The sequence below is a fragment of the Triplophysa dalaica genome, chromosome 15 (genome assembly GCF_015846415.1).
Source record: "Triplophysa dalaica isolate WHDGS20190420 chromosome 15, ASM1584641v1, whole genome shotgun sequence".
NCBI lineage: Eukaryota > Metazoa > Chordata > Actinopteri > Cypriniformes > Nemacheilidae > Triplophysa > Triplophysa dalaica.
The window spans coordinates 18,977,713-19,003,264 of record NC_079556.1 but is presented as its reverse complement, the minus strand read 5'-3'; the positions used below and the strand labels follow the sequence as shown (position 1 = coordinate 19,003,264).

Genomic DNA, 25,552 nt, shown 5'->3' with positions numbered 1-25,552 from the left:
GCGCTCAGTTTACACCCGACTGAATGACTGACGCGGCTTTGCTCTCGTAGCAGGTAATCACTGCAGCCGTTTGAGGCTCCTATGGAATTACAGTCGCATGTGCAGTCAAATGAGTCCTCTGCAGACCTTTGACTCTGTGAGAGAAGAACGTGGAGATGATGAATCGCAAAAACATCTGAACTGAGAGGAAGGCGTTTGTGATGATGAGAGAGATTAAATACACCCTCCTGTCTGCCCCGACCCCAAATCCCACCGCATGCGCCCCTTGAGATCATACATGCAATTATAGAGAATACGGGTTACCATGGTGACACGAAATCTGAAATAATTGCGCGAGGAGAGATTGGCTTTTTTATCGTATTCACATATTAACGCAGGTGTAGATTCAGAGAACAAACCTACAGCTACACAACAGTTGTAGGAATTTGAAGAAAATTTGCTTAGTTGTCTTAAAAATGATTTTGTTTAATATAAAAGCATCATATTTGAATACAAATGTTTTCTTTCAGTTATGGAGTGAAATGTGACTTCACCCTCATAAATGTTTATTGGAATGAAGGCAAGGATAGGGGTCGGGATTAGAATTGGGCTGAGGAGCATCCATGCACAAACTCCCTTCACACAGTTTCACAAGCGGCTTGAGTTTCTGATCGAACACACGCCATTAGCACGTGAGAGCGACACGCATTATTCAGTGTCGATGGCAAACACACGCATGCAAATAACCAGTGTGTGACTTCAATGTTTAGAGTGACATTTAGGATCTAGGTTGCACAAGATGCTCCATAAAAGAATCATGAGTAAATCTGTGAAAGCTGAATAATTCATGTGGCGAGAGGTAAAACAAAGCACCGCTGTTATTATTTGTTAATAAGAAACCGCAGCTAATGAGTGCGCCGGTATTTAGTGCCAGCCTGTTCTCTTCTCAAACATTCTCCCGACCAACTGAATGCCTACAGCACTACGAGGAATCATAACCAATCGCTGTTCCAAACAGAAATCTCTAACGCTTTGTGTTAGATGTGAGGGATATTCCAGCTTGAAATTGCCAGTTTATGGTTGCAGAGGATTTCCATCGGCCAAGGTTAAGAAGATGATGTACTGAGACACAAAAAAGCAGTGCTACCCAATTCTTGTATAGCTTAACTGATAGGATTGTGTTAACAGTGCAAAAGGTAGCACACATAAGTCGCTTCAGATCAAACGGTTTGTCAAAATGCATAAACATAAATGTAAACACATTCAAAACAATTTTCTGGATTCTTAACACATGTATGCATCTGCTTATGAGGAAAATTAATCTTTTGTCAGGATGCTGACATACAGTATATATCTTATATACGTGTCTTGACTAGGAGTTGTTGATTTTCACAGATTGGTTTTTGAAATTGAACACAGTATTGTGCAATTTTAACGAATCTCCCCCCTATATAGATAATAAATAAAATAATTTGTAAAACACAATTTTATCAGTATTTGTACATATGAGAGGACATTCCCTGAAAGCACACATATATCCATTAGACTTGATGTCTGCATTTACATCTCGGAGACGTTTTTTAATTCGCACAGCACATCTCTGAGATGTCTCCTGTCAAATGTGATATTGACATTTATGATTCATTATGTATGTAAAACTGCTTTTTTTAGACGTTTATCAGATTTTATCAGGTTTAACACAGAAGATCTTTTCCAGACCTTTAGCAGACATCTTACAGACGTACCTGTGCTATCTTGGTTAGCTTGGCCACTTGCTAGTCTTAGACTCGTCCAAATGTGTGTACTGTGACAGTATGCATTGGATTAAATTAAAGGAGCAATGTGGGGATATGCACAGAGCTGAGATGTCGTCAAGTTTTTGCTTCCTTGGCGAAGGAGATAACGTATTTACGAAACGTGCTCTGTAGAGCAGATTGTCAGTTTAGGGCAACTTTAAAACAACTAGGCGTATGTAGATAAAAATAGCTCATTCTAAGATAATAAAAATTAATTATGTAAGGTCTTAATACTCCTCTGAACACATAGTTATGTATATAATATTGCATTTCTTTCAATAGATCCTCCAAAAAATTTCACACTGGACCATTAAGTACTAATTTACGGCACTAACTACTGTACTTTCTACATTTGCCATGTTTACATGTGATCTAATATTTGTTACCTATGAAAACAGATGCAAACATAATTTACTCAAGTGTTATTGAACAAGTAACCACAAGAAAAACTTTACTTAGTATCTACATAGCTCACACTTAAAGGAGTTGTATGTAATAAATTTACTGTATGAAATCAAAAGAATACCTTAATATGTTCGTAGACATTTAGAAAACATGCTCAGTTCATATATTTGTTTGTCCAAAAAACAATGCTATAGCCAGTTATTGCACTCTGAAATGTGCTTTCCGTGCCGGAATCTATTCCTAAAGACGCTGATTAGCTTGTTCAGGTGTTTTATATCAGAGTTGGGGCGAAACTCGGCAGGAAAATGGATCTGGAGGGCCAAAGCTGTGAACCACTGCACTTTTCTATTTCGACAGCTCGGTTGCCAGTTGGCGACAATCACTGCATATTGCAGCAAACACATGATCTGGGTCAGAGCAGATTCCACCCTTTCCGGTACAATTACGTTGCAAACTTAGAAACAATTACTATATTGTTTTACAATTTACGAGGAGTAATATACAATTGTATTTCGGTTATTTAAACAAGACAGCAATATGCCCTCTAAATGCGACCTCCGGAGGACGCAACCTCTGAAACTAGCTGCTGATTGAGTTATATTTGCCAACAACAAAACCACTACAAACGTATAAATTATCAGATAAACTTACAAGTAAAAGTTTATGCTTTCCATTACACTCCTGTAAGTGTCTGGCAACCCCTCTGAGATTGGAATCTGATGAGGGGTGCGAAAGAACCCTTACCAATATTTAAAATTTGGACTGCAATACCAAGCTCAACCGCTAGGTGTAATGCTACATACAGCTCCTTTAAAACCAATAGCCTGTTTACTGTTTTTTGATATTCCAAATATTCTAATGGCCTTTAATGGAGTTGCATGTATGAAGACACAGTCAACTATGAGATTCCATTTTGTTGGAACCGATGCATTTTAGACGGTGATAATAACAGTGACAATATACAACAAGTCTCACAAGAGTTTGGAACAGAGCTATCTTATATTATCACACCCTAATGTTACCCATCTCGTATAGTATTTGAATAACGGAGTGTCACGCCATATTACAAATATCGCACTATACTGTCATTTACGGTTGGTCTGTTGAATAAACCCATATGTAAAGTGGCCAGTGATGGATTGATACTGTACCTCATTGCCTCAATGCAAAGTAATTATGAGAAGAGTAAATAGATTATTGATATTACATATATACTGTGTGCTAGCAAAGCACTGGGAAACCGGATTACAGATGAAGAATGAACACGGCTGAATCACTGCATGAATATACAGATAATGCAGAAGTTAGTGTGAAGATATATTTGTGTAGAAACAGCTCTCTGCTGTGATTTTATTGGTCAGGATATTGACTGTTGTTGGGAAGGTCACCCAGGTTATAGACTAGTCACACATTTTAGTCATTAATCTCAGCCACTCGGTTCGATTGCTTGGTCTGGACTCAAATTCGATTTCACCCCCCACTCCATACGACACCAGATGTTTACTACTGTATGTAGATAATGACTCCAGGTGGAGACGACACCAGCGTTGCTGTGTTAGTAATGTATTTGCCTTTTTGGATTTGCCACCGAAACAGAGAGAGAACAGCACTGTTGTGTGTCTGATGCAGATGAATTAAGCACAGAACGTATGCGAAGCAAATTATCATTATGACAAAGATTTTGACTAATAGCGCTTCACGTGCATGGGTTAAGACTCATTGCTTTTAAACTATTGAGAACCATACCCTAGTTCACATGAACCACTTTAAGAATTTTTTTAGGTTTGCTTCTTACACAACCAAATTTGCTTAATGGACTCTGACTCGACCACATCAAAAGATCAGGAGGGAACTTGCCCTACATTTCTTAAATATCACATTAGTAATCCATAATTGGTATCTGTTATTTATCGAATCGAGTAACATACAGCATTAAGGCTACGATAATCTGGTTTATTTCTGTAAAATAAATTGTTAAAGGGGTCATATGACACGGTTAAAACTTAAATAAAACGTATAAAATTATATATTTTTTAGATGGAATACAATGTGTATTGACGATTTAAAAAAAGGGTAAAAAAACGCTGTATTTTCCACATACCATGCATGTTTGTACCACCTCTCTGAAGCATGCAGAAATTTTTCAAAGCTCATTGCTCTGAAAGCGAGGTATGCTATGATTGGCAAGTTAACCAGTGCGTAGTGATTGGTTGAAGACTGCAACGTGTGACGGAAACGTAACGCCTCTACCATACTTGGAACATCAGGTACCAAAGAAATTGCACTGACAGGTACGCCCACCTTTCTTGCGTATGCATTTGGGTGTTCTTAGTCAAATCATATTAGGGACTGACATAGATTTGTGTTAATTTGGTTACACGAGGCGTTTCAGGCAGGTCTGGGTGAGCATTCGCTTTTAGATTGAATGCATCTTTTTTTCAGACACTTGAATTTTTGCAACTTTACGTTTCTGATACATGCATGGGCAACTAATAACACACCAAAGACACAGAAAACACGTATTCGCGACAGTCCTTTTTTGTTCACCGATTTTTCTTTGTAGTACAAACACTGGCTCCAGACTCTTTATTGCAGCTGGGTCTTAATATTTGTCTGCTCTCACATGCATGTCAGCGAACTAAAACCGAATGCTTTTCTCCTGACGTATACCGCATTTGGATAATGCTGACAGCCTCAGGGTTATATTATTCATACCTTGACAGACAGCGCTCACTAAAAGCGTTGGCACGCAGCCATGGACAGGCAGGTGGGCAGGCAGACAGACCGGCAGGTGGACATGATAGCTGAGTGCTGGACCTCTCTAGCTTCGAGAGAAAGACAGATCCGAATGAATCCTGAGAGCAGGTTGGACTGACAAGCTGGCACGTCCTCACCCATCCCCTCTGTTGTACCGCTCTATCAATAGAGCTAGCCAAGCGGTGCTGTGCGCTCTGACTGTTAAGGTACATTAATCACAACGCAGACCCTCGCCCCATCAAAAGAGACCCCCCTCCCTCTCCCTCCCCTGCTATCACGGGCCGCCACTGCAGACCGCATTTCCATATTTAATGGAGGTTTAATTTGATTGAACGACTGCACGGAGGAAACAAAATTGCATGGGGAGGTCTGGTAACAATAGACACTGGCAGAGTGTGCGCTTTAATCAAGTGCTATTGTCACATGATTGTAATGGGCTCGATATTCCATATTTTCATAGAAAGCTATTGTTCTTTTATCCTACATCTACCTTAAAAAAACGCAGTGCCCTTATTGTGCTATAGGGGCGGTGCTGGGTTAATCTTGCGTTGAAACCTACCAAGACAGTTTTTTCTGTGCTCCTCGTGTGAATGTTGTTTCAAAAGGTTGTCTGCCAAATTTCTGCTGCACTTTATGTTAACATGTTTTTGCAAAATCCTGCATCACACATGGATGTGTCGGCCATCTTGGAACAGTCAACATTGTAATTGGTGTCACTTATGGTAAAAAGCAAGTTTTGGAAGATGACACAACATTCCAGTCTGGTTGCAAAAGCAACTAAAAGGAAAATGGAAAAACCTTGAACAGGTTTATATGTACAAACTCAATATTATATTTATTAACCCAAGTTTGAAATGACTTTATGATGAACATGTGCATTCATCCATTGATATTTTAAGATATTTCTGGGCAAATTATATTCATAATTAAGACAGGTCACACATTCATTTTAGTCTGGGACTAGCCTTAAGCTCCGTCTATGAAACCAGGCCATAATATTTGGTTATAATGGTTCCCAATAGGGGGGGAAGACAACTTCCAAGGGGGCCTCATGATGACTAATAATTAATAATTAGACAAAAAGAGCATTAGAATACATTTAAAAATACCAAAAAGCAAGATATGTCGCAGTGTTTGGTGATTTTTATAATGAATAACTGCTTTTTCAGTTAATGTAAAGCTCAGAAATATTTTATTTGGTAGAAAGTGTGAGTTTTTATGAGTGCCAGGGGGGCTTTTGAAAAGTGTGGTCAAAATGGTTAAGAACCCCTGATCTACACAACAGCATGCCACCTTTGTTCATGAACACGCTTTGACTGTTTCAATATGGCAGATGACTTTTGTGTAGTGGTCCATAGAAAGAGCCGCTATTGAGCTATGTATATACGTCTATGACATCGTATAAGATAAGGCAATTTGAACATACACACTATAACTAAACTAAGAATTGGACTGAAGGACTGAAGAGTTTTGATAAAATAGATGAGGAGTAATATTTGTCACACTTTGTAATGAACCATGAATCCTACTTAGGTCTCTAACAGGCTTTAATTTCAAGGCTTTTTTTATTGTGGCGTATGTGACCAGTAATGGAATTGCTGCTTTTTCAGATCAATCGCAGAATGTCCCTGTTGTAGATCTAATGTAATGAAGGATATTGTCCCAACCAGGCTTCTTTTGTACGGTATTAAAGGTGAATTAATTGCTTTAAATGGTTAGTTGGCCAACTGACAAAGTGACTATAAATGAATGCAGGACATGGAATCGGATAGTCTGATAGGTCAGATATTGATATGGGTTTGGTTTTTGGTCTCTGGTCTTGGCCTCTTTTAAAGAGGGTCACTGTTTTTTGGTTCACAGTGGATAAGAAATGGATTTGAGAATGTTGGAGCTTCTAACTGGTATCTGGTAGCGTATTCCGCAAGTCTCAGTTTTAGACTAGTCTGAGCTCGTTTCAGTCTGACTGAAAAGATAAGTGACCAACTGTGATAGAAGTCTCAGAGAAATGTTGTGAGGAAAACATGAAAAACAGGCTAGAATTACAGTAATTGAGCAGTTTGTAATCTGTATAACAAAATGATTTGTCGTAATGGTGCTATGGAATTTATGGTATGGGATTTCTATTTTACTTATCAAATACAACCACAAACATATAATGGACAGGCATCATGTGTTTATGCAGCTTTTAACATGGATACATGACATTTTTCTAGTGTGCTGGTTTTATTAATTATATATTCAAGACATTGATCTTAACCATTCACTCGCTGAGAACAGACGTATGTGATCAACATGAGAACACTCATGATTTAGAGTCATATTTAAGGTTCATTTATTGGTTTCATAGTAGAATCTTGGAAGAGGTAAAATTGCGTTCTCATTAACCTCTCTCACTTTCTCTTTCTTTCACTCTCTCTCTCCTCCTGAATTCCAATCACTCCCGCTGGCTTCCTCCTTGTCTGCCTGCCAAGATGGCAAATCCCACTTGGATTTGAGCCGAAGATCACCATGGCGACGGCACTCCTGCCACTCGCGCATATAGATTGCAGTATACGGGCACAGCGAGAGATGCTTTTATACAACAGAACACACGCACACTTCACTTATATTTCATTCTTACCATCCTCATTCACAGTGTATTATGCTAATGACCGGTATTTATGAAGCTCAATTTCCAAAGGTCTTCACATATTTTCTATTGACTGTTACCTCTAGAAAATAAAGCGACTGAATGAAGAATAGCTCAGTGGTAACAAAATAAAGCAGTTACTCCAAAATATATCAAAAAGAGTGGTTTATGAAATTAATAAAAGAGCCACTGTAGCTATAGAATTGCTTCAGTGTATGTGTAGGTATGCCACACCCAAAAAACAATAAAAGTCTGATTTACGTATTGGGCAATTCCGTGAAAATGTCAATCTTACCATGAAAAAAATATATAAAAGTTTTTACCAATGGTTTTTACTCTACTAACAGCACAGTTATCAACATATGGTGGATCAAATACCCATGTCAGGTCTCTCTTTAAGTGTTTAAAGCATTTTTTTTTGTTTTATTTTAAGTGCATGATTTTTTATAGTCGGGTAGGTGCTAATTTTGGGATTGTCACATTCACAACGGTACATATATAATAAAGTTACTGTTATGATATGTTATGTTCTATAAAGAACATTCATCCCTTCTCTGTTCATTGTGTATTATTGCTTCAGGTTTGTGCATTTTAATTCACAGAAATCCTACAAAAGTTGTTGTCTCCCAAAAACCACGTCCTTTTTTGTCACATAAAAAAATGCATGTTTATTTTCCTTTTTTAAAATAGAAAAATTTGTTCATTGACTGACACTTTTCTGACGTTTATACTCAACAAGGGTTGAGTAAATGCAAACAAGCTGGTTCAATATATTAATAACAAATACATTCTCTTAGCATTTTCATGTCACGTCCTTGACGCAAAATGACACATCCATAATGCTTAAATTGCCCTACATTGTAAAAAAGTGAATCATGTACATTTTTACATTAGTGCCTCAATCGGTACATTGGGGGTCATTACGTCTATTTTTATTGCTTCACTTATAATAATATATAATACTTTAAGCTTTATTTGCTATTGCAAAATCAATTCTGAATGACGCAGAGCTCCATAAAGTGTATTTTATGCCAGATGAAAATGAGCGTGTAGCCATAGCGATACATGTTGCAATGCTATGTAGGAAACAGGTTTGGTGTTTAGTGTTGTTTTGGCTGAAAGAAAGCAGCTGATTTTAATGTTGAGGCCGATTATAGTGTAAACTAATATTTGTATTTTGACATTAGACCTGGTTAGGTTTATCATTTTCTCATCAGCGACACATTTGCCTGAAAGGAAAGGTACATTATCGCAGTACTTCTCACTTAATTTGTTGCTGAATCAGTAGATGTTTTCTTCTGCGTTGCTAGCTGTCATTTGGGAGAGTGTAGTGTAATGGAAAGCATGTTACAGTATAAAACTTCTGGAGCATGATGATGTGAGCACGCTGTCAGACTACAACACAATACTCAAGCAAAAGTCACCTGCATGACGACAACAAACAGCAAATGAAACTTCAAATGTATCCAGCCAAACTGTAATCAGGACTATCTGTTACAATTAAAATATGCTGGGTTATCTTTAACTCAAAGTTGGGTCAAAAAGGGACGAACTGAACCCAGAAAACTTTTGGTTGAAACAACGCAGCATTTTGCACTAAAGCAATTTATAAGGTTCTTTGGGGAGCCAAAAGGGTTCATTCCCATGGCATCCCTGTGATGAACCCATTTAGTGTACATTCCATCACACATGAGTGTTTCTCACAGTAGTCACTATCACACTGTGGCTTTTTTCTAAATATTCCACTTTAATGCATGTTCAGTGCATGGCTGAAGGCCAGGTGTGCATCAGGGCTGTCTTTGACAGACATGTACGTGATACGACAGACAGGGTATAACCCGTCACTCCTCTCCTGTCCTAGCACTTCACACAAGACCTGCGGGGACCAGCGGCTGATTTATTTGGAAGGCCGTCAGACAGAATGAGTGGCATTTTAATGTGCTTTCGCGATGCTCGGTCACAAGCACTATTGATCATGGTGCAGAGGAGTCCTCCCCGGAGAGCCGGGGGTGCCACGAGTGATGTCAACCCTGGAATGAGTTGCCATGTTTGGGTTTTCAAATGAAATAGTGCCCTGTTGGAGGGGTCAGTCCAATAAGCTCACATTCTAGGGAGATGGATCCTGCCAATCGCATAGACGGCTGACAGATGGACATGGTGTAATTTGGAACCAGGGCTGTCTGTCCATGTCCAGGAGACGTGTGTGTGTGTTTGATGGAGACGTGTTTTAATGGGATTTTTCAAAGAAATTCAGATATTGTATATTGAATTGGTAGTTGCATTGTGAAGTCTTATTTAATGGAGCACATAACATTTTTTTATTTTGAATAATACCACATTAAAATAAGCTATGTGTGACCATCAAAGTGGAATTGTGTACACTGTATATACCCTGTGTTCTACCCGTATACCTTAAAGGAACAGTTCACCCAAAAATGAAAATTCTGTCATGATTTACTCACCCTCAGGTTGTTCAAAACCAGTATGAATGTCTTTCATCCGCAAAGCATAAAGGAAGATATTTGGTAGAATTTCAGGAACCAAACAGATCTCACCCACAATTGACTCCCATAGTAAGGAAAATAAATACTATGGGAGTCATTGTGGACGAGATCTGTTTTATTACTGACATTTGTTCCAATATTCTATTTAAAATAATGCATTTGCGCGTGTAAAAGATGCAAAATGTGAAAAAATGATATGCCTCTTAAAGAGAATTTGAACTTGTTTTCTTTGCAGTATTTGAGGTCTTAAAAATACAGAACATCTTTTCTTTATTGTTTCTCAAGTTTTCTTTTTCTGCCAATAAATGCAAATAGAAACAATATTTTTATTTCATATTTGGTATTTCATATTTAGTTCACAGAATAAATAAAAAATTATAGTTTTATCTAAACACATACATATACTGTAAAAAGTAAATTTAGAAAATATGAAATAGTGCTTTGAAATGGTCTCTGATCATTAGTTGATAAAATGCTAAAGTATATTTTTACTGAAGCTAGGAAAACACAATTAATCCTCTTAATCTCCCAGTAACAAGATGTTGGCAGGCATGTGTGAAAGTTCAAATCTGTCTGTGGATTTATGATTTAATAGATAACCCGGAACAATCCTATCAGTGAAGGAATCTAATGCAAACTGTAAAACGTCTAAATTGCTAATTCTTTTCCATTATTTAGCATGAATTAATAATTTATTGTTTATCAGTTTTAGTTTGTTTAGCTAAAAACATGTATCACACCGACCTATGTGCATCTGGATTTGGGAAATTTGATGAGAAAGGTTTGAGTTCATATTGACACTTTTGACTGCAGACTTGATTTCTTGTTTCTCTTCTGAAACTCTAATGACAGAAACATACAGTTGTGAGATTTCTGACACTTTTACTCATGATAGATATCTGCAACACAAAAGACTTATGCAAAAGTCTCCATTTATTCTCCATTTAATCTCATTGATGTCTAGGAGAAATAATTGAGATATTAAAAGAGATATGTGATTTTTCTTTCCTGTGATTTTTCAATCTTAAAAGAGAGATTTGTCAATAGTTCTCAATTGATTTTCCCCAAAATAAAAAAAACATCGAAACATTTCACGTCAAAGTAAATATGGCTGCCATCGATTGTTCCACTTACATGCGTTTGGCATATTTGTTCTAATAATAGTAGGGTGTCTGGGGTATAAGCGGCATGCTGAGGTCTAGCGTGTGCTGGACAGTCCTAAAGCGCAGCAAATCGAAAGCCAGGTTGTTAATTGCATTTTTCTTATCTCTCCTGCTCCAGTGTGTATGGCTGTCCTGTAGCCAAGAAGAGGAAACCCCTGGAGAGTCATGCCCTGCAGCTGTCGCCCAAGAGAAAGGTCTTTCTAACCGTCGTAGATCAGCAGTCCGTGGAGAAACGCTACAACAAAATGGAGGAAATGGATGAAAAAGAGGAGGAAGAAGAAGAAGAGGAAAGAGAAGAAGATGAGGAAGAGGAAGGGGAAGGGGAGGAGGAGTTCACAGACAATGAGGACCAATATGAGAATGATGAGGTGGAAGTGATTAATGGAGAAGAGGAAGAGGTGGAAGAGGAAGACGAGGAAGTAGTGGACGAAGATGAGGAGGAAGATGAATCAGAGAGAGAGGTAGCGGAGGAGGAAGAAGAGGAGGAAGTCGTGGAAGACGAGGAAGAATACGAGGAGCCAATTCATGAATTAGGTGAGAGGGCAAACAAGATGGATATCGTTTGATTTGTCACGATGTAATGTGAATCGCGGTATTAATTTTGCATCAGATTTTTATTTTGGGATTGAGTTAAAAGGCAGATCCGAAAGTGGAGTGAATATTGGGCAGAGTCATTCTCCAGAGGGGTAGAGGGATGTAATTTGGAATCTCAGTTCGGCGTCTTTGGAAGAGGTCGCGGTAATTTGAGGTGCAGTTGGATGATTTTGCAGTGACCTTCAGTCTGGTCTCAGTATCAGGCTAAAAACAGATCTCTCAAACACATAGATGCACGGTTCCCTGACACACCGTCCCTTCAACTCAGCCCAATGAAGGTTAGCTATGAAGTACCAGGGCTAAGCCAGAGAAAATGCCCTTAAATATAAAAAACGCAAAACAACCAATATGTTACAAGCTTTGAAGATGCCAAAAACGAAAATAGTTTTGATTTATGTTGGAATCACATGATTCTATTGTACTGTATTTACATAATTCTAGAGTAATTCAAAAATGTGGGGGAAAGAGAAAACATTAAACAAAGTGTATGCATTTTTTTCTTGACATGATTTATGTACATGATGCCTTTAGAATTCATGTGAATTGGTAAGATTCTACTTGTACATTGTAGCACGATCTGCTTTCGCGCCAGTGATGGCTAATAATGGGAATCTTTATTAAAGTCTTTATTATGTTTATGATGTGCTAACCAATAAGCTGAGCTCTGATTGGTCAAGACGAGCCAGTATTTCGTGATTCGCTTAAACTATGTGTTGAAATGTTCGGCCCATTATTCTATCTGTGCTACAGTAGTCTTTAAAAGGGGATATCTGTGAAAGGACATATCTTCCTTTTCGGCTTATTTAAAACCTTTAAATAAACGTACAAATTCACCCAATCAAATCATAGCATGATTGTTCAGAAACAATGCTACATTGTTGCAACATTTCTTAAAACAAAGATTCTTAAACAATCCAAACAGGCTCTTGAATAAAATTATTAGGAGCCTGGTGCAAAACAGCATATCACTCTGGAAACTCACTTTTTTTTGGAAACAGTGAATAGCTTACAGATACAGTAAATGAGTTTCTGACTCACAGCGTGCTCACATAAGAAACACATGCCCTGAACTGTGCCTGAGCGCTATTGTCCGGTTTGCGATCACACCGTCCCTTCTGTGCTTTTCCCAGCCAAACCTTGCCAGAGCCCACCTCTTAAAGTGGGCCAGGGCACGGTTAGTGAACCGTGCCCAAGCAAAGTTCAGAGCTCTCACACTAGTCAGTCAAACAAGGCTTGAGGTCACAAAGGTGCCAAGGCATGGTAAGATTAGGATAGTGTGAACAGCCCATTAGATTCTGAGAATTCTGACAATAAGGCATATTTAAGAAGTCATCATTTAATTAGATTAGGCAGATTAGATTAAAAATACAGATGACGCCATTTTAATGGTGATATAAAGAGACTTTTGTTTACGATGACGCAGCACCCAACAGAATTCATCATTATTTCTTTGAGCAGGTAGGTCATTTGTGGTCATGGGTGAATGTCCGCTCAATAAGGGAAGAGGCGTGTGATGTATCTCAGACATGTCTCATCGTCTTCAAACATCTCATCCAATCAGATGTGACAGAGCCTTCCAGTCTCATTAAGAATCAAGCTCTCACGCGTTCAGGCATTAACCCTGTCCTCTGTACTCCTTATCTAATAATTTGACTGTGTCTCAAAACCCACTAAACCCAATAAGGGTGACTGTCTACACAGAGTTAAATTCTAAGTAATGAATTTGCGCTTTTTATAGGCGGCCACTCGGTAGACAAATCCTTGGAAGACAAAAATAAAACTTGTCTGTGCATATCATTTTTTAGTAGTAAACTTTGAAGCACCTAAAAGGGATAAAATATTAATTCAGTCTTTCAATAAGATGTTAATTATTTGTTTGTCTTTTGCAGAGAGTTATGAAACTAATCGTGGTAAACCGATCCCTGCCATGGAGAAAGATGACAACAACAATGACGAATATGAAAACTACGATGAACTGGTGGCCAAATCTCTGCTGAACCTCGGTAAGATTGCCGAAGATGCTGCTTACCGGGCTATGACTGAGTCAGAGATGAACAGCAACTCCTCGAACAGTGCCGAAGAGGAAGACTATGAAGATGAAGACGACGAAGAAGAGGATGAAGATTATTATGAAGAGGAGGACGAAGAAGGTGGGGAGGGGTTGAGGAAGAGCGAACTGAGTCTAGACGTCAACAGTGATGTAGTTCGAGAGACGGTGGACTCTCTTAAGCTCCTGGCGCAGGGTCACGGAGTTACGCTTATAGAAAACCTCGACGGTAGGGACTATCAGGACAGCGGAGAGGAGAACAACCGAAATGGACTCACTGGAAACATGAGACCCAACACTAATGGTCAGATGGCGGATAAGAGCGATGAGGAAGTTTGTCTGAGCAGTCTGGAGTGTCTTCGCAACCAGTGCTTCGACTTGGCGCGCAAGTTAAGCGAGACCAAGCCGACCGATCGTCTCAACAACAGTCATCAGATTCATCAGGAGGACCAACAACAGAACCCTGAGGAACGCCGCATCCTAGAGCGCAACTACTCGGACATGGTTAATCTGATGAAGCTTGAGGAGCAGCTCAGCCCTCGCTCCAAGACTTTCTCCAGCTGTGCCGAAGAGCACAAGAACTTTCAGGACTGCGATGAAGACACCACGTCCATAGCGTCGGACCGCTCGGATGAAGGGTTTGACATGACTAAGGGTAACTTGTCGCTTCTGGAGAAGGCCATAGCGCTGGAAACCGAGCGGACCAAGGCCATGCGGGAGAAGATGGCCTCGGAGGCGGCCAGGAGACACAGACTGCATTTACATGAGGACGGCTTACGGCACAGCTGCGCGGAGGAACGCAAGGCTCGTCTGCACCATGATGGATTAAAGAAGACCTTCTACCTTAAAGGTAATGTCATATTTGCATAATTATACAGTATGACTCGACACACTGTGCTGTTCATTATTGAATTATCATATCATCAATAGGTTCACAACAGTTACTGATAGAAGCCACGGAACTGGGATTGCTTTCTTACGTCTCCGGTTTAAAATCTGCCAGTACTCCAGTTTCACCGAATAATCTTTAATAACAAAACAATCCCACCGAACTCCTTTAGCATGCCCGTGACAGAAAGGTCAGTGGAAGTGGATAAGTCCAGTGCACTCGCTCAGAGAGGAAGCCACAGTGACCCTGGGACAAGCTTTCTCAAACATCTCCATCCCTGCGGTGCAAACAGCAGTGGATTAATGCTGCTCAGAAAGGCCAGCATGGCCACATCACAGGCTAAGCTTGTCAGGCATAAGTAATAACAATCTGCACGGCTGGGAGAACAGCAAATCTCATCCAAGGGACACAGCCTGCGCTCGCATGGCCTATTTATAAACGAAGCATTTGACGTCATCCGGGGAAACACTGAATGAAAAAATAAGGGTAGGATAGGATATGAGACAGTGATGCTCTTTCCAAAGAGATTCCTGGTTTATTTGTGTTCCTCTGGGGATCATGGAACCCGATTTGAGATTATTGCATTTCAAAAATATTTTTAGGCTCAATTTGCATAATGAATCATTCATTTTATTACCAGCACAATATCTCAGAAATGTGTAATTATTTTACAAGGTGGCTAATTCCTATGAACTTGTACAGACTGACATTTAGGTTATGCAGGTGCATATGGGCCTGGGCGCACGCAGTAAGGTATACTGGGGCCGATCGCGAACAGACAGAGGGGGGCCCGTTTGCAAATGGGCCCGGGGCTGATTTGTTTTACGGCAATGAGGGGTGGGGCATTTTTCTTATATATTTCTTAGAGATTAGACACGTACAATAGTTATGAATTCCTCTGAAATGAGGCTTATTGTGTCATGTTTATTTGCTATTGGTAAATGATATTGATATGGGATATTGAAATCATCATCCACATGCTTCATAAAATGAGTCCATTGTTCTGGTGTGCTACATAGCAAGTTTTCCTCAGGTCACTATTTATTGAATATCATTGAAGCTCTCAGATCTCAGGGGCTGTTCAAACTTGCCACGTAAGATGCATTGCGGCAGGTTGGACAATCAATGACACCAAATGACTTGACAACCCAGGCATTCAACATCAAGCAGAGTGATTTAAAGATGAGAGAATTTTCATTTTTTTATTAAGTATTCCTTTAAAACTTTCATACAGTCTCTCAAGACGAAGAGCGGCTGACAGCGCCCACCAAAGAACGGTTGGTCAGACGCTGTCTGTCTAATGGCAGAATAATGAGGGACGCTCGGCCATTACATGGTGATAACATCTCGCCGCCGCAGAGATAGCAGCAGACGCTGTCTAACCACGAGGCATTATGATTTATAAAAAGTGAGGAGGCCTGACAGTTATGGAAGGAGCTCCTCCTTAAAGAAGGCACAAGGCGGAGATGGAAATTGGACAGTATCAGTATGACCGATAACAAACGGCAGGACCACTGACTGCACATTAATTATCCCCAGACGCTATGGTAATGGGGGCCATTTGCTATGCAAAGCATGACTCGTCCAGAGCCACAATCAATATCCAGCACTTTCTAATATGTAATCTGCTCGCCGGTTGCTCTCTCGCCAGAAGCACAGCGATCCGCTTGATCTCATAGGAATTTGCAGCTATTGTAGGAGGTGGCCAATAAATTTAAATTCATACTAGGGGGGTTAAACGATTAATCACGATGATTCGCATCCAGAATAAAAGTTTGTGTTTACATATTATACTGTATTGTGTGTACTGTGCACATTCATTTTGTATTGTACATGGATGTGTATGTGTTAATAAATACATGTGGAGTACACAGACATATAGTATGTTATGTAAAACAAACTTTTATTCTGGATGCGATTAATCGCGTTTAATCGTTTAACCGCCCTAATTTATACCATGTAAGTCATACAAAATGTTGTGATTATTAGATAAAAAATAATAATGAAGCCCTAAATAAGCAATCACTGGCGCGAAAGCAGATTGTGCTAAAATGTACAAGTAGAATCTTACCAATTCACATGAATTCTTAAGGCATCTTGTAAATAAGCATGTCAAGAAAAATATTTATACAATTCGTTAAAAGTTTTTTAATTTCCCCCACATTTTTGAATAACTTTAGAATTATGTAATTACAACAGAATCACGGGATTCCAAAATAAATCAAAACTATGTTTGTTTTTTGTACACCAACTATAACTATTACACTCTGTCTGAAACACAGAAATAGTTTTCTAAAAAGAAATCTGGATATACAAGTACAGGAAAGAGATTGAAAGCTTATACCAAATTGAAGGAGATATAAACAAGGGCAAAGGGTCACAGCTATATGGCATTCATAAAGTATGAAGGTAAGATGCATTAATGGGTTGGTAGCCATAAAGAAAGTCATAGGAGCCAGCAGAGTGCAACCACAGTTTGAGCGCCCAGATGCCCATCACAAACTCCAATCTGATTATATGACTTCATGCAGTTTCAAAGAATCAGGTTACACAGGTTATTATAGGTCCATCAGGACACAAGTCGTGTTTGAAACAGGCTCCTAAAAATGTTGGGTTGTTTTATTCCATGGGTGGTTAAAATATGGACATTTTAAAGGTCGATTTTTGAGATCCTATTACCTAAATTTGGTAAAACTAACATTTTTGTATGGAAACATTTATTTTGACTGTATGACTGTATGCTTTTGACTAGTTCTGTGTGTTGATAGAAAAAGGGAAATAAATGATGCACACTTTTCCACTTATTTATTTATTTAGGTGTTTTCCGTGTTTTGCTTTAATTTTAAATGTAGGCCTCCCATAAATGGTCTCCGAAGAGTACACATTACAGCACACTGATATTAATGTGTCAAATGCCTGTGACAACATCAATACTCAATTTATATTCAGAATCATTTATTCTGCATGTGTCTATGTGTTTGGGTAGATTCGTCAAGGTCAGGGAAGAAAGAAAGTCGGTGCCCAACGCCTGGCTGTGACGGCACGGGTCACGTGACTGGCTTGTACCCTCACCATCGCAGCCTGTCTGGATGCCCTCATAAAGATAGAGTCCCACCGGAGAGTAAGCACATGAGTGTCTTTCTTAACATCTGTGCCACATGTGCTCGCTTCTGCTGTTCAGTTTCTATGATATGCGTTGGTTGACTGTATGTGTCTGTGGTTGTCTTTGTGAGACTGAGGTTCACATTCTTCGGTTCATTTTGCATGCTGTTGTCCTACACATAAAAAAAATCAAACATCTGCTGCTATGCAGTAGACCCTAGATATGCACTTAAATCGGACTTAAGGGGAGTTAACATTATGAGGATAAATATAGCACTAACTTGTATCCACACCAGCAGACAATAAGGGTATGTGTTGCAGTGTTCCTATTCACACAATTTGATGTAGATGACTTTTTTTTCACATTTTTTCACATATAGACCTGGGGTAAAGGAGTAACGGCGATCTCAATATCACAGACACGCATGAATGCATTTATTGTGTCTGTTGATGGTATTTTAATGAAGGCCACTTCAGTAAGCTTGCTAGATTTCTCATTTTGTTTTAGATGCTCAATTAAATGCAGTTGAATAAACTGTAATAATTATAATCTGATGAAAGAGGAAGGGAGAGACGTTTGCTATGATTTCCTCTAATTCACCTTGTGCATCTCTTCCGTTAAACCGTCTTTTATGTGATTCATTAAAATGCTTAAAGAATCGTGCACACAGTTTTTTTTATTCACAAACAGACCAGATGGCAATCGAACCAACTGACGGCTTTGACAACAGACTGAAATTAGTTAACACAAACATTTGCTTTTACCGCATCCAGATGGCATGAGAAAAAGGGCATTTTTACACGACTATCACTTTAGTTTGTGCTATGACACGCAGTTACTGAGAGATCCATCAGGATTGTTGAGCTGAGTCATTTAGTGTCTGTTATTTCATCCTTTCCTATGGGAGTCTCTAGACCAGTAGATGAACCTCTACTTTTATTATGCCAATTTTGAGGATCCCAGCCTCTCTTGAAATGGTTACGTTTTTCACACACCTGCTTATTCTTTATTATTATGATTTGCAAATTAAAAATTAAGTTCCTCACACATTAAAACAAAGCCAAAAGGTTTATTACAAAGCGATGGTCTTAGACATAAACAAAAGTGAATTTTGAACCATTTTCTGTTGGTTTATTGTAGATCCAATATTCTTATTAGTAATCTATTCCAGAGCACCTTAGCACCTGCATAGCAACACTTTTGCAACCACTCAAAACTCAGTAATATAGCACTTATTTACCTAAAAAATAAGGAAAAATATCTAGTATTGCATGTTATCTTTGTGTTAGGGCTGTCAAACGATTAATCGCGATTAAACACATCCAGAATAAAAGTTTGTGTTTACATAATATATATTTGTGTACAATGCACATTAATTTTGTATTTATAAAAACATACACATATATGCGTATATTTAATAAAAATATAAAAATTATAAATGTGTATATATAGTTTCAGTTAGTAAACATAAAAAACTATAAATATATATATAGATATATATATATATATATACAGTATATGTTAATGTGTTTATAAATACAAAATAAAATTAATGTGCACAGTACACAGATGTACAGTATATTGTGTAAACAAAAACTTTTATTCTGGATGTGATTAATTGTGATTAATCGTTAGACTGCCGTACTTTGTGTACTGTTCTTCAGTAGAGTCCAATATGCTTTCACACACAAAGATTGTTTCAGATTGCCGAATGAAGTGCGTCATGTGCAGTAAGTCAAGTGACGTAGCAGAGCCTGTCCGCTGTTCAGTAATGAACATGTCATGGTGTGTTAAAGATGAAGGAGAGAGTTTATAGAGGTGATAATGATGAAGATGAGCACAGAGCACAGATCTACCGACCTCTTCCTGTTCACTCTACCCCTGACAAAGTGGTCTGATGAACAGCCATTGTGTGGTTTGGTATTAGCTCCAACATTTTACAGTAGACAGCTCTTAAAAAATATGACATGGACTAACATACCTACAGTATAAGTGAAAAGTGAAATGTATTTACTTGGCAGTCAGGTATAACTGCTGAATAACAGTCAGGTATAACTGATAGCTGATAGCTTTCTGGCCCTGCAGGCAAGAAAAGTAACATTTTCAATATGCAATTCAAGAACAGTTTATTTTATCCATTTATTCGAGTTCACTAGCATATGGATAAAAGGGATCAAACATGGATCAAAAGCCACAAAACTTAAACAATAAACTACCAGTCATGAACTGCAAAACAGAAAATTTAGTATAAAAATAGAGATGCACCGACAGAGACGTCATGCCCTTTCAAACAGTGCCTTCGCAGATTTATGCAACCTCCAAATGACAACAAGTAAGGCGTCTATTAATCAGTTGCACGATTCTATAGGAAGAAACTGTATCTGTTATGTGCTGCACCATCATCATCTTTTGGAGATTTTCGCTGTTTTGATCATGTACAGGAGCTTTACATTTATCAATCCGGCTATAGAAGCAACAGCGCTGGCTAATGATGAAGGCTAATCAACGTCTGCAGGCGGTCGGGAGCTCGGCTCACAGAAACACCCACATTGCCGAAACCATAGAAAGATTTTCAGACTCGTTCTGTGGTAGTATGCGTCGTTGTTAAGGCAAAGCATTTGTCACCCCCTTTCATTTAGACCCGATATCAAACGCGGGTGCGAGAACTGGAACCATGAAATAGGTTTTTGACCTAAAGCCGCCGCATAATTTTCATTATGTAATATATTGCCTTATAGATTTTTGTTTCATAATAGAAGGAAATTTATAATCGACAATAAATCTGTATTGTTTTATATTAATCTGCAGTTTAACAAAGTATAACTTTTTTGCGTAATTTTTATTTGCTTAAACTTTTGTGCTCTATGTTCATTTGTATGGAAACTCTTTTACTAGTATAGCACAAAATTGTACACAAGATATTTGTTCTTAAAATACACCAGACTGATGTATATCAAAAATGTATATAATTTTTTTTACTGGAAAAAGATTCATATATCAATCAGATGGTGTTGTGTATTTAATTCTCGCAATGATTTGTGCGATGTTTAAGAGATATTCTCAATAATATTGATTTAATTGTACGTACAGGACATGTTTCTGTGTGTTGTGCATACTGTCCCCCCTTTAAAAAAATGGGTGCATGAAGCCCCTGTGCACCGATACTACATTTCTCCACTGATTCAGATAGCTGATTATTCAGAGTGATATCTGCCAATTCGGAAGATAAAATGTATATTTTTTTACTTTCTGAATGTAATTAATTCATGTAATGACTATTAACTCTTTCCCTGCCAGTGGCGAGTAAAATTAAGAGACGACGTTTCCCTGCCAAAGACGAGATTTTACGGCAATCTTTTCCGCTATTATGCGGTAGGTGGCACCTTATAAAACAATACAGGATATACGGATCCACACGCAGTAAATACTCCGGGTATGTTAATATCATCGTTCTAAATCAAAAAAATGCGGATATAGTGTATATCAAACTGGTGATGTTTCTTAACATTTTCTATATACAGAGCACAAACTCATAGAATAATACTCCTGTCCTCTTTTGATAAACAGGATATATCGGCCTTGATCATCGACTGTTTTTAAACTATCGTAAAGTATCGATAGTGTAAAAAAAATGCTTTTATCGACCGATACCATTTATGGCCGGTATATCGGTGCATCTCTAGTAGAAAGTATTTGTCTCTCATCTGTGGCATGTCTCACGCTGCATGGTGCATGTGCATGCAAGCGTTCTTCCATTAGCAGTTCTCCTGCGAGCCGTTCTTTGATGTCTCTCATTTTGAGCACGCTGCTGATAATGACAGTGTTTCACACTAATGTAGATCACTAACCGTGGACCTCTAACTCTTAATCTTCCACCCTGTTTCCTCTCGCCATCAAGTTCTTGCAATGTATGAAAATGTTCTTAAGTGCCCCACGCCTGGCTGCACGGGCCGGGGTCACGTCAACAGCAACCGGAACTCTCACAGGAGGTGAGTTTCCCCCCATCTGGACCGCCCTTAGCCGGTGGTATATTTATTATTAACATCTTTATTTCTTACAGTGTGCTGTGTATTTTCTCTTTCATATGATCTCTACTTATCAAAGCAGATTGGTAAAGTAAATTGCACAAACTGTACTAACGGTACAATACGGAGGTGTGAATCGGGCTTAAAATGTTAAAGTTGCATTACATCATTGATGTTTCATGTTCGTGTTGAAAGGTCTGAGTGTGGATTTCATTAGGCTGATTAAATCAGTCTTACGCTCCCCTCACACGCAGATATTTTGGGAGGGTGCCATAGCAAAGCTCTCAGCAGCTGCTTTAGGGAGCATCAGCTATTAGCACATCACTGACACCTCGCCAGGGAATGAAGCCCACTCCAGACGGCTAACACAGAACCCTGAACCACACACACATGCACACCTTGCTTGTACTTGCAAGAGTGAAAATACATTTCCTCTGGCCCAATAGAATCCTGGCAGCTTGATTCATGTCATGAACACTTTGAACACTGTCGCACACACACACTGTCAACCTACTGCAGCCCTTCATCTCTCCTCTGAGCATTACATACGTTTCATTTTTACCATCAGCATCTTAAAGGAGTAGTTCACTATAAAATAAAAATGTCAGAATAATTCAACTAAATGTCATACAAAGCCGTCTGTGTGTTTATTTTTATGTTTAAAACAACTTGAGGTTTTTGAGGAAAGCTTGCAGTGTTCTTATCCATTCCAAGTAGTGTGGAGCACTTCATTTACAATAGAGGCGGGATGGCTTATTGAGGTGTTATCAATCTAAGTCACAAAGTTTAGTCACAAGCTCTTTTAAATAGGTCTCAAGATTTGGGTGGACAAGAAGAGAACCCAGATGAAGGCAGCGGTTAAGGGGTTTAACAAAACTATATTTATTTAACAAAAATACAAAACAAAAACCCACGAGGGAACCAACAATAACATGCCTCTCTCCACATAAAACATGAGGCTCTGCCATGATCCTCCCACAAGACCATGAAAGGAATAACATGATGAGGCAGAATAATAACAATAGGTTTCATATGTTAAATATTTGTTAAACCATAAACCAGACAAGAATGGTGGCTTATAGTAATTATATTGGTATAAAAATACAATGTTGATACAAGAGTTTACAGCAGAGGGTACAATATCCTAAAATGTTGACTAATAAGACATGCTTCTATGAATGACGTCACTGTATGTAACAAAGTATCAAACCAAGGGCTCACGTTTCCAGCTAAACACTAAATACTATTTTACTAATGACACTTACAAATGCCCTAGTGGAAACTACAGCTGATGTTGATCACATTAAAGGGATAGTTCACCCAAAAGTGAACTCATGAATTATTCATTCTCTAGTTGTTCCAAACCTGTATACATTTCTTTGTTTGGTTGAACACCAGATCATGTAAGCAAAGCGGAGCGTCAATATTTCTCGTGGAGCTGAGAGCTATTTTCTGAAAATTCCGCTCCGCTTGCTGAATATCCTCAGAGTCGCTCGTGTAGTGATTTGCTTTTTGCTGCTGGATTTCTGTCCCATGTACATCGCATGAGCCTGAATAAAAGCGCAACAGCATGCGCGTCAACTACAAACGCCTCACCTGTTTGCGGAGGTGCGTGGGCGACCAGACGTTTGATACTGGCTCGTTTCAGTTAAAAAATATTTTGAATTCATTTCTATTTCTCATAAGGAGCAGTCATTGCAGTGTCACTTACCCAATATAACAGTTGCTTTTCTGAATTAAAACCAAAGTAAATGATGTCATATGCGGGCGACGCAGCTTTCGAATTAGAACACATTTTTCCAAATATGTATTGTATACAGAAATGTATAAAGATTTGTAACAACTAGTTACAACTAGTTACAGGCGAGTAAATGATGACAGAATTTTCCTTTTTGGCAGAACTGTCTCTTTGATTATTTTTTGTTTACATTTTAACCCTAACAAATGTTGCCAATGTGGAATGTTCCTAATATACCTTTAGTTGATGTTTGTTTTGATGTCCAAATACACTTGTGATTTGTCACATATTCTCTTTTCAAAAGTCACGCCCTTCACATATCTCCCTGTTCCTTCAGCTTGTCAGGCTGCCCGATAGCAGCTGCGGAGAAACTGGCCAAAGCCCATGAGAAACACCAGACCTGTGACGGAACCAAATCCAGCCAGGGTTCAGACCGGGTCCTCAGGTAATCTACACATCTTCTGTTCTTACTGATACGCAGGTGTTTCTCAAGCCCAACGCAATGGGAGAATTCCCAGAGATCTCAGGGATGTGATGGAAAATCACAGTGGCTGCATTTTAAGTTTATATTGAACATAACATTCCTCCTTAGTTTTTTATGTTTCGAAAAGTTTTTCTGCATCTGTTTGGCTGGTTTGGATGTTTAAATTCCCGAAGCAAAAGATTTGAAGGCATCTGTTTATTTACTGTATACTGTCATTAAGCTGGGATGTTCATTGGTTATTTCCATTCCAGGCCCATGTGTTTTGTAAAACAGTTGGAGATTCCACAGTACGGTTATAAGAATAATGTCCCTACGACAACTCCACGCTCTAATCTGGCCAAAGAGCTGGAGAAATACTCCAAAACCAACTTCGACTACAACAACTTTGACAACAATAACGTCTTCAACAAACGGCACACGGCTGCACCCAAACTCCACGGGCGAGACATGCTGCCTAAAAGTGATGATGGTAAGACTAAAACCACGACATGATCTTTAGTGAATCCATTACAAACTCTGGAGAAGGATTTACAAATCATTGTTTATAAGATAATTAATCTCAACTACTATTATTTCTTCAGTCCTAATTTTGGTTGTTTAAATACGAAGAGCTAAGGGTTGTTCTAAAAATAAAATGAAAGAGAATTCAAATTCTTAAGAAGAAAAGCTCGCAGAATTTGTATGGTTTTGTTTTAAGTTTTATTGTGGTTTTATTCATATTTCAAATAAGCTTTTATTTTTAGGTTTTCATGTCAATCTTAGTTTAATGTAAGCACATTTGTCACAGTGTGTTGTAAGGTTAATGGATATGGAATACAGTATGTAGATACATTTATTGTGACTCATGAGCAGGCTCCTATAATCAACAATCATTTATTAAAAAAAAAAAAATATTTACCATCTCATTTATTTTAGCAAATTACATTCAAGAACATATTGACAAGCTCCTTATAATTACCTCATCTTCTTATTTTTGTCTTTAGAACATTATTGTGAATCCAGCCCCAGGTTTTGCAATTCTCCTCAGTCATGTTGATTTATCTATGGATTCATAATAATCCATCCAACAAAGTTTCATTGCAAGATGAATGGTGGGTCGGAAATAAACGTTTTCAAAAATGCCTCCGAGATCTTTATATCTGAAGTATGGAAATGTATGGAAATGATGTAGAGACATATGCATAATGAATGAGGTTGCTGAAGCGCATCAGGTCTAGATTTAGGGCTGCTGCTAATTGTTATTCTGCGCGGATAACAGCGAGAACCCCGGCCACGCTTTAATGAGAGATAGAGAGAGTAAAAGTGAAGGGGAAATTGAAAGAGAAAGAGATCGAGAGAGCGTCATGGCAGCAGGACGCCCGGTGGGAGATGCCACTTTGATGCCCAGCTGGTGGTTGTGGCTTATTGTGTCTTTTGTCAAACTGCAGAAAGTCTCTCTG

The 25,552-nt window shown here is 38.7% G+C and overlaps 1 protein-coding gene and 1 long non-coding RNA gene across 3 annotated transcripts in view; one reads left to right on the top strand and one right to left on the bottom strand.

Annotated features, from left to right (window-relative positions):
* Positions 1–25,552, bottom strand: part of LOC130436480 (uncharacterized) — a 59,211-nt gene that overhangs the window by 12,512 nt on the left and 21,147 nt on the right. The gene's annotated exons all lie outside the window — the stretch shown is intronic.
* The window catches only part of myt1lb (myelin transcription factor 1-like, b), a 79,947-nt gene that overhangs the window by 34,879 nt on the left and 19,516 nt on the right, over positions 1–25,552 (top strand). For both annotated transcript variants that reach the window (XM_056767135.1, XM_056767134.1), the window contains exons 5-10: positions 11,352–11,767; positions 13,717–14,724; positions 17,750–17,884; positions 21,765–21,855; positions 23,967–24,074; positions 24,365–24,582. In XM_056767135.1, the coding sequence (XP_056623113.1) occupies positions 11,352–11,767; positions 13,717–14,724; positions 17,750–17,884; positions 21,765–21,855; positions 23,967–24,074; positions 24,365–24,582 (1,976 nt within the window). The remainder of the gene's footprint in view (positions 1–11,351; positions 11,768–13,716; positions 14,725–17,749; positions 17,885–21,764; positions 21,856–23,966; positions 24,075–24,364; positions 24,583–25,552) is intronic.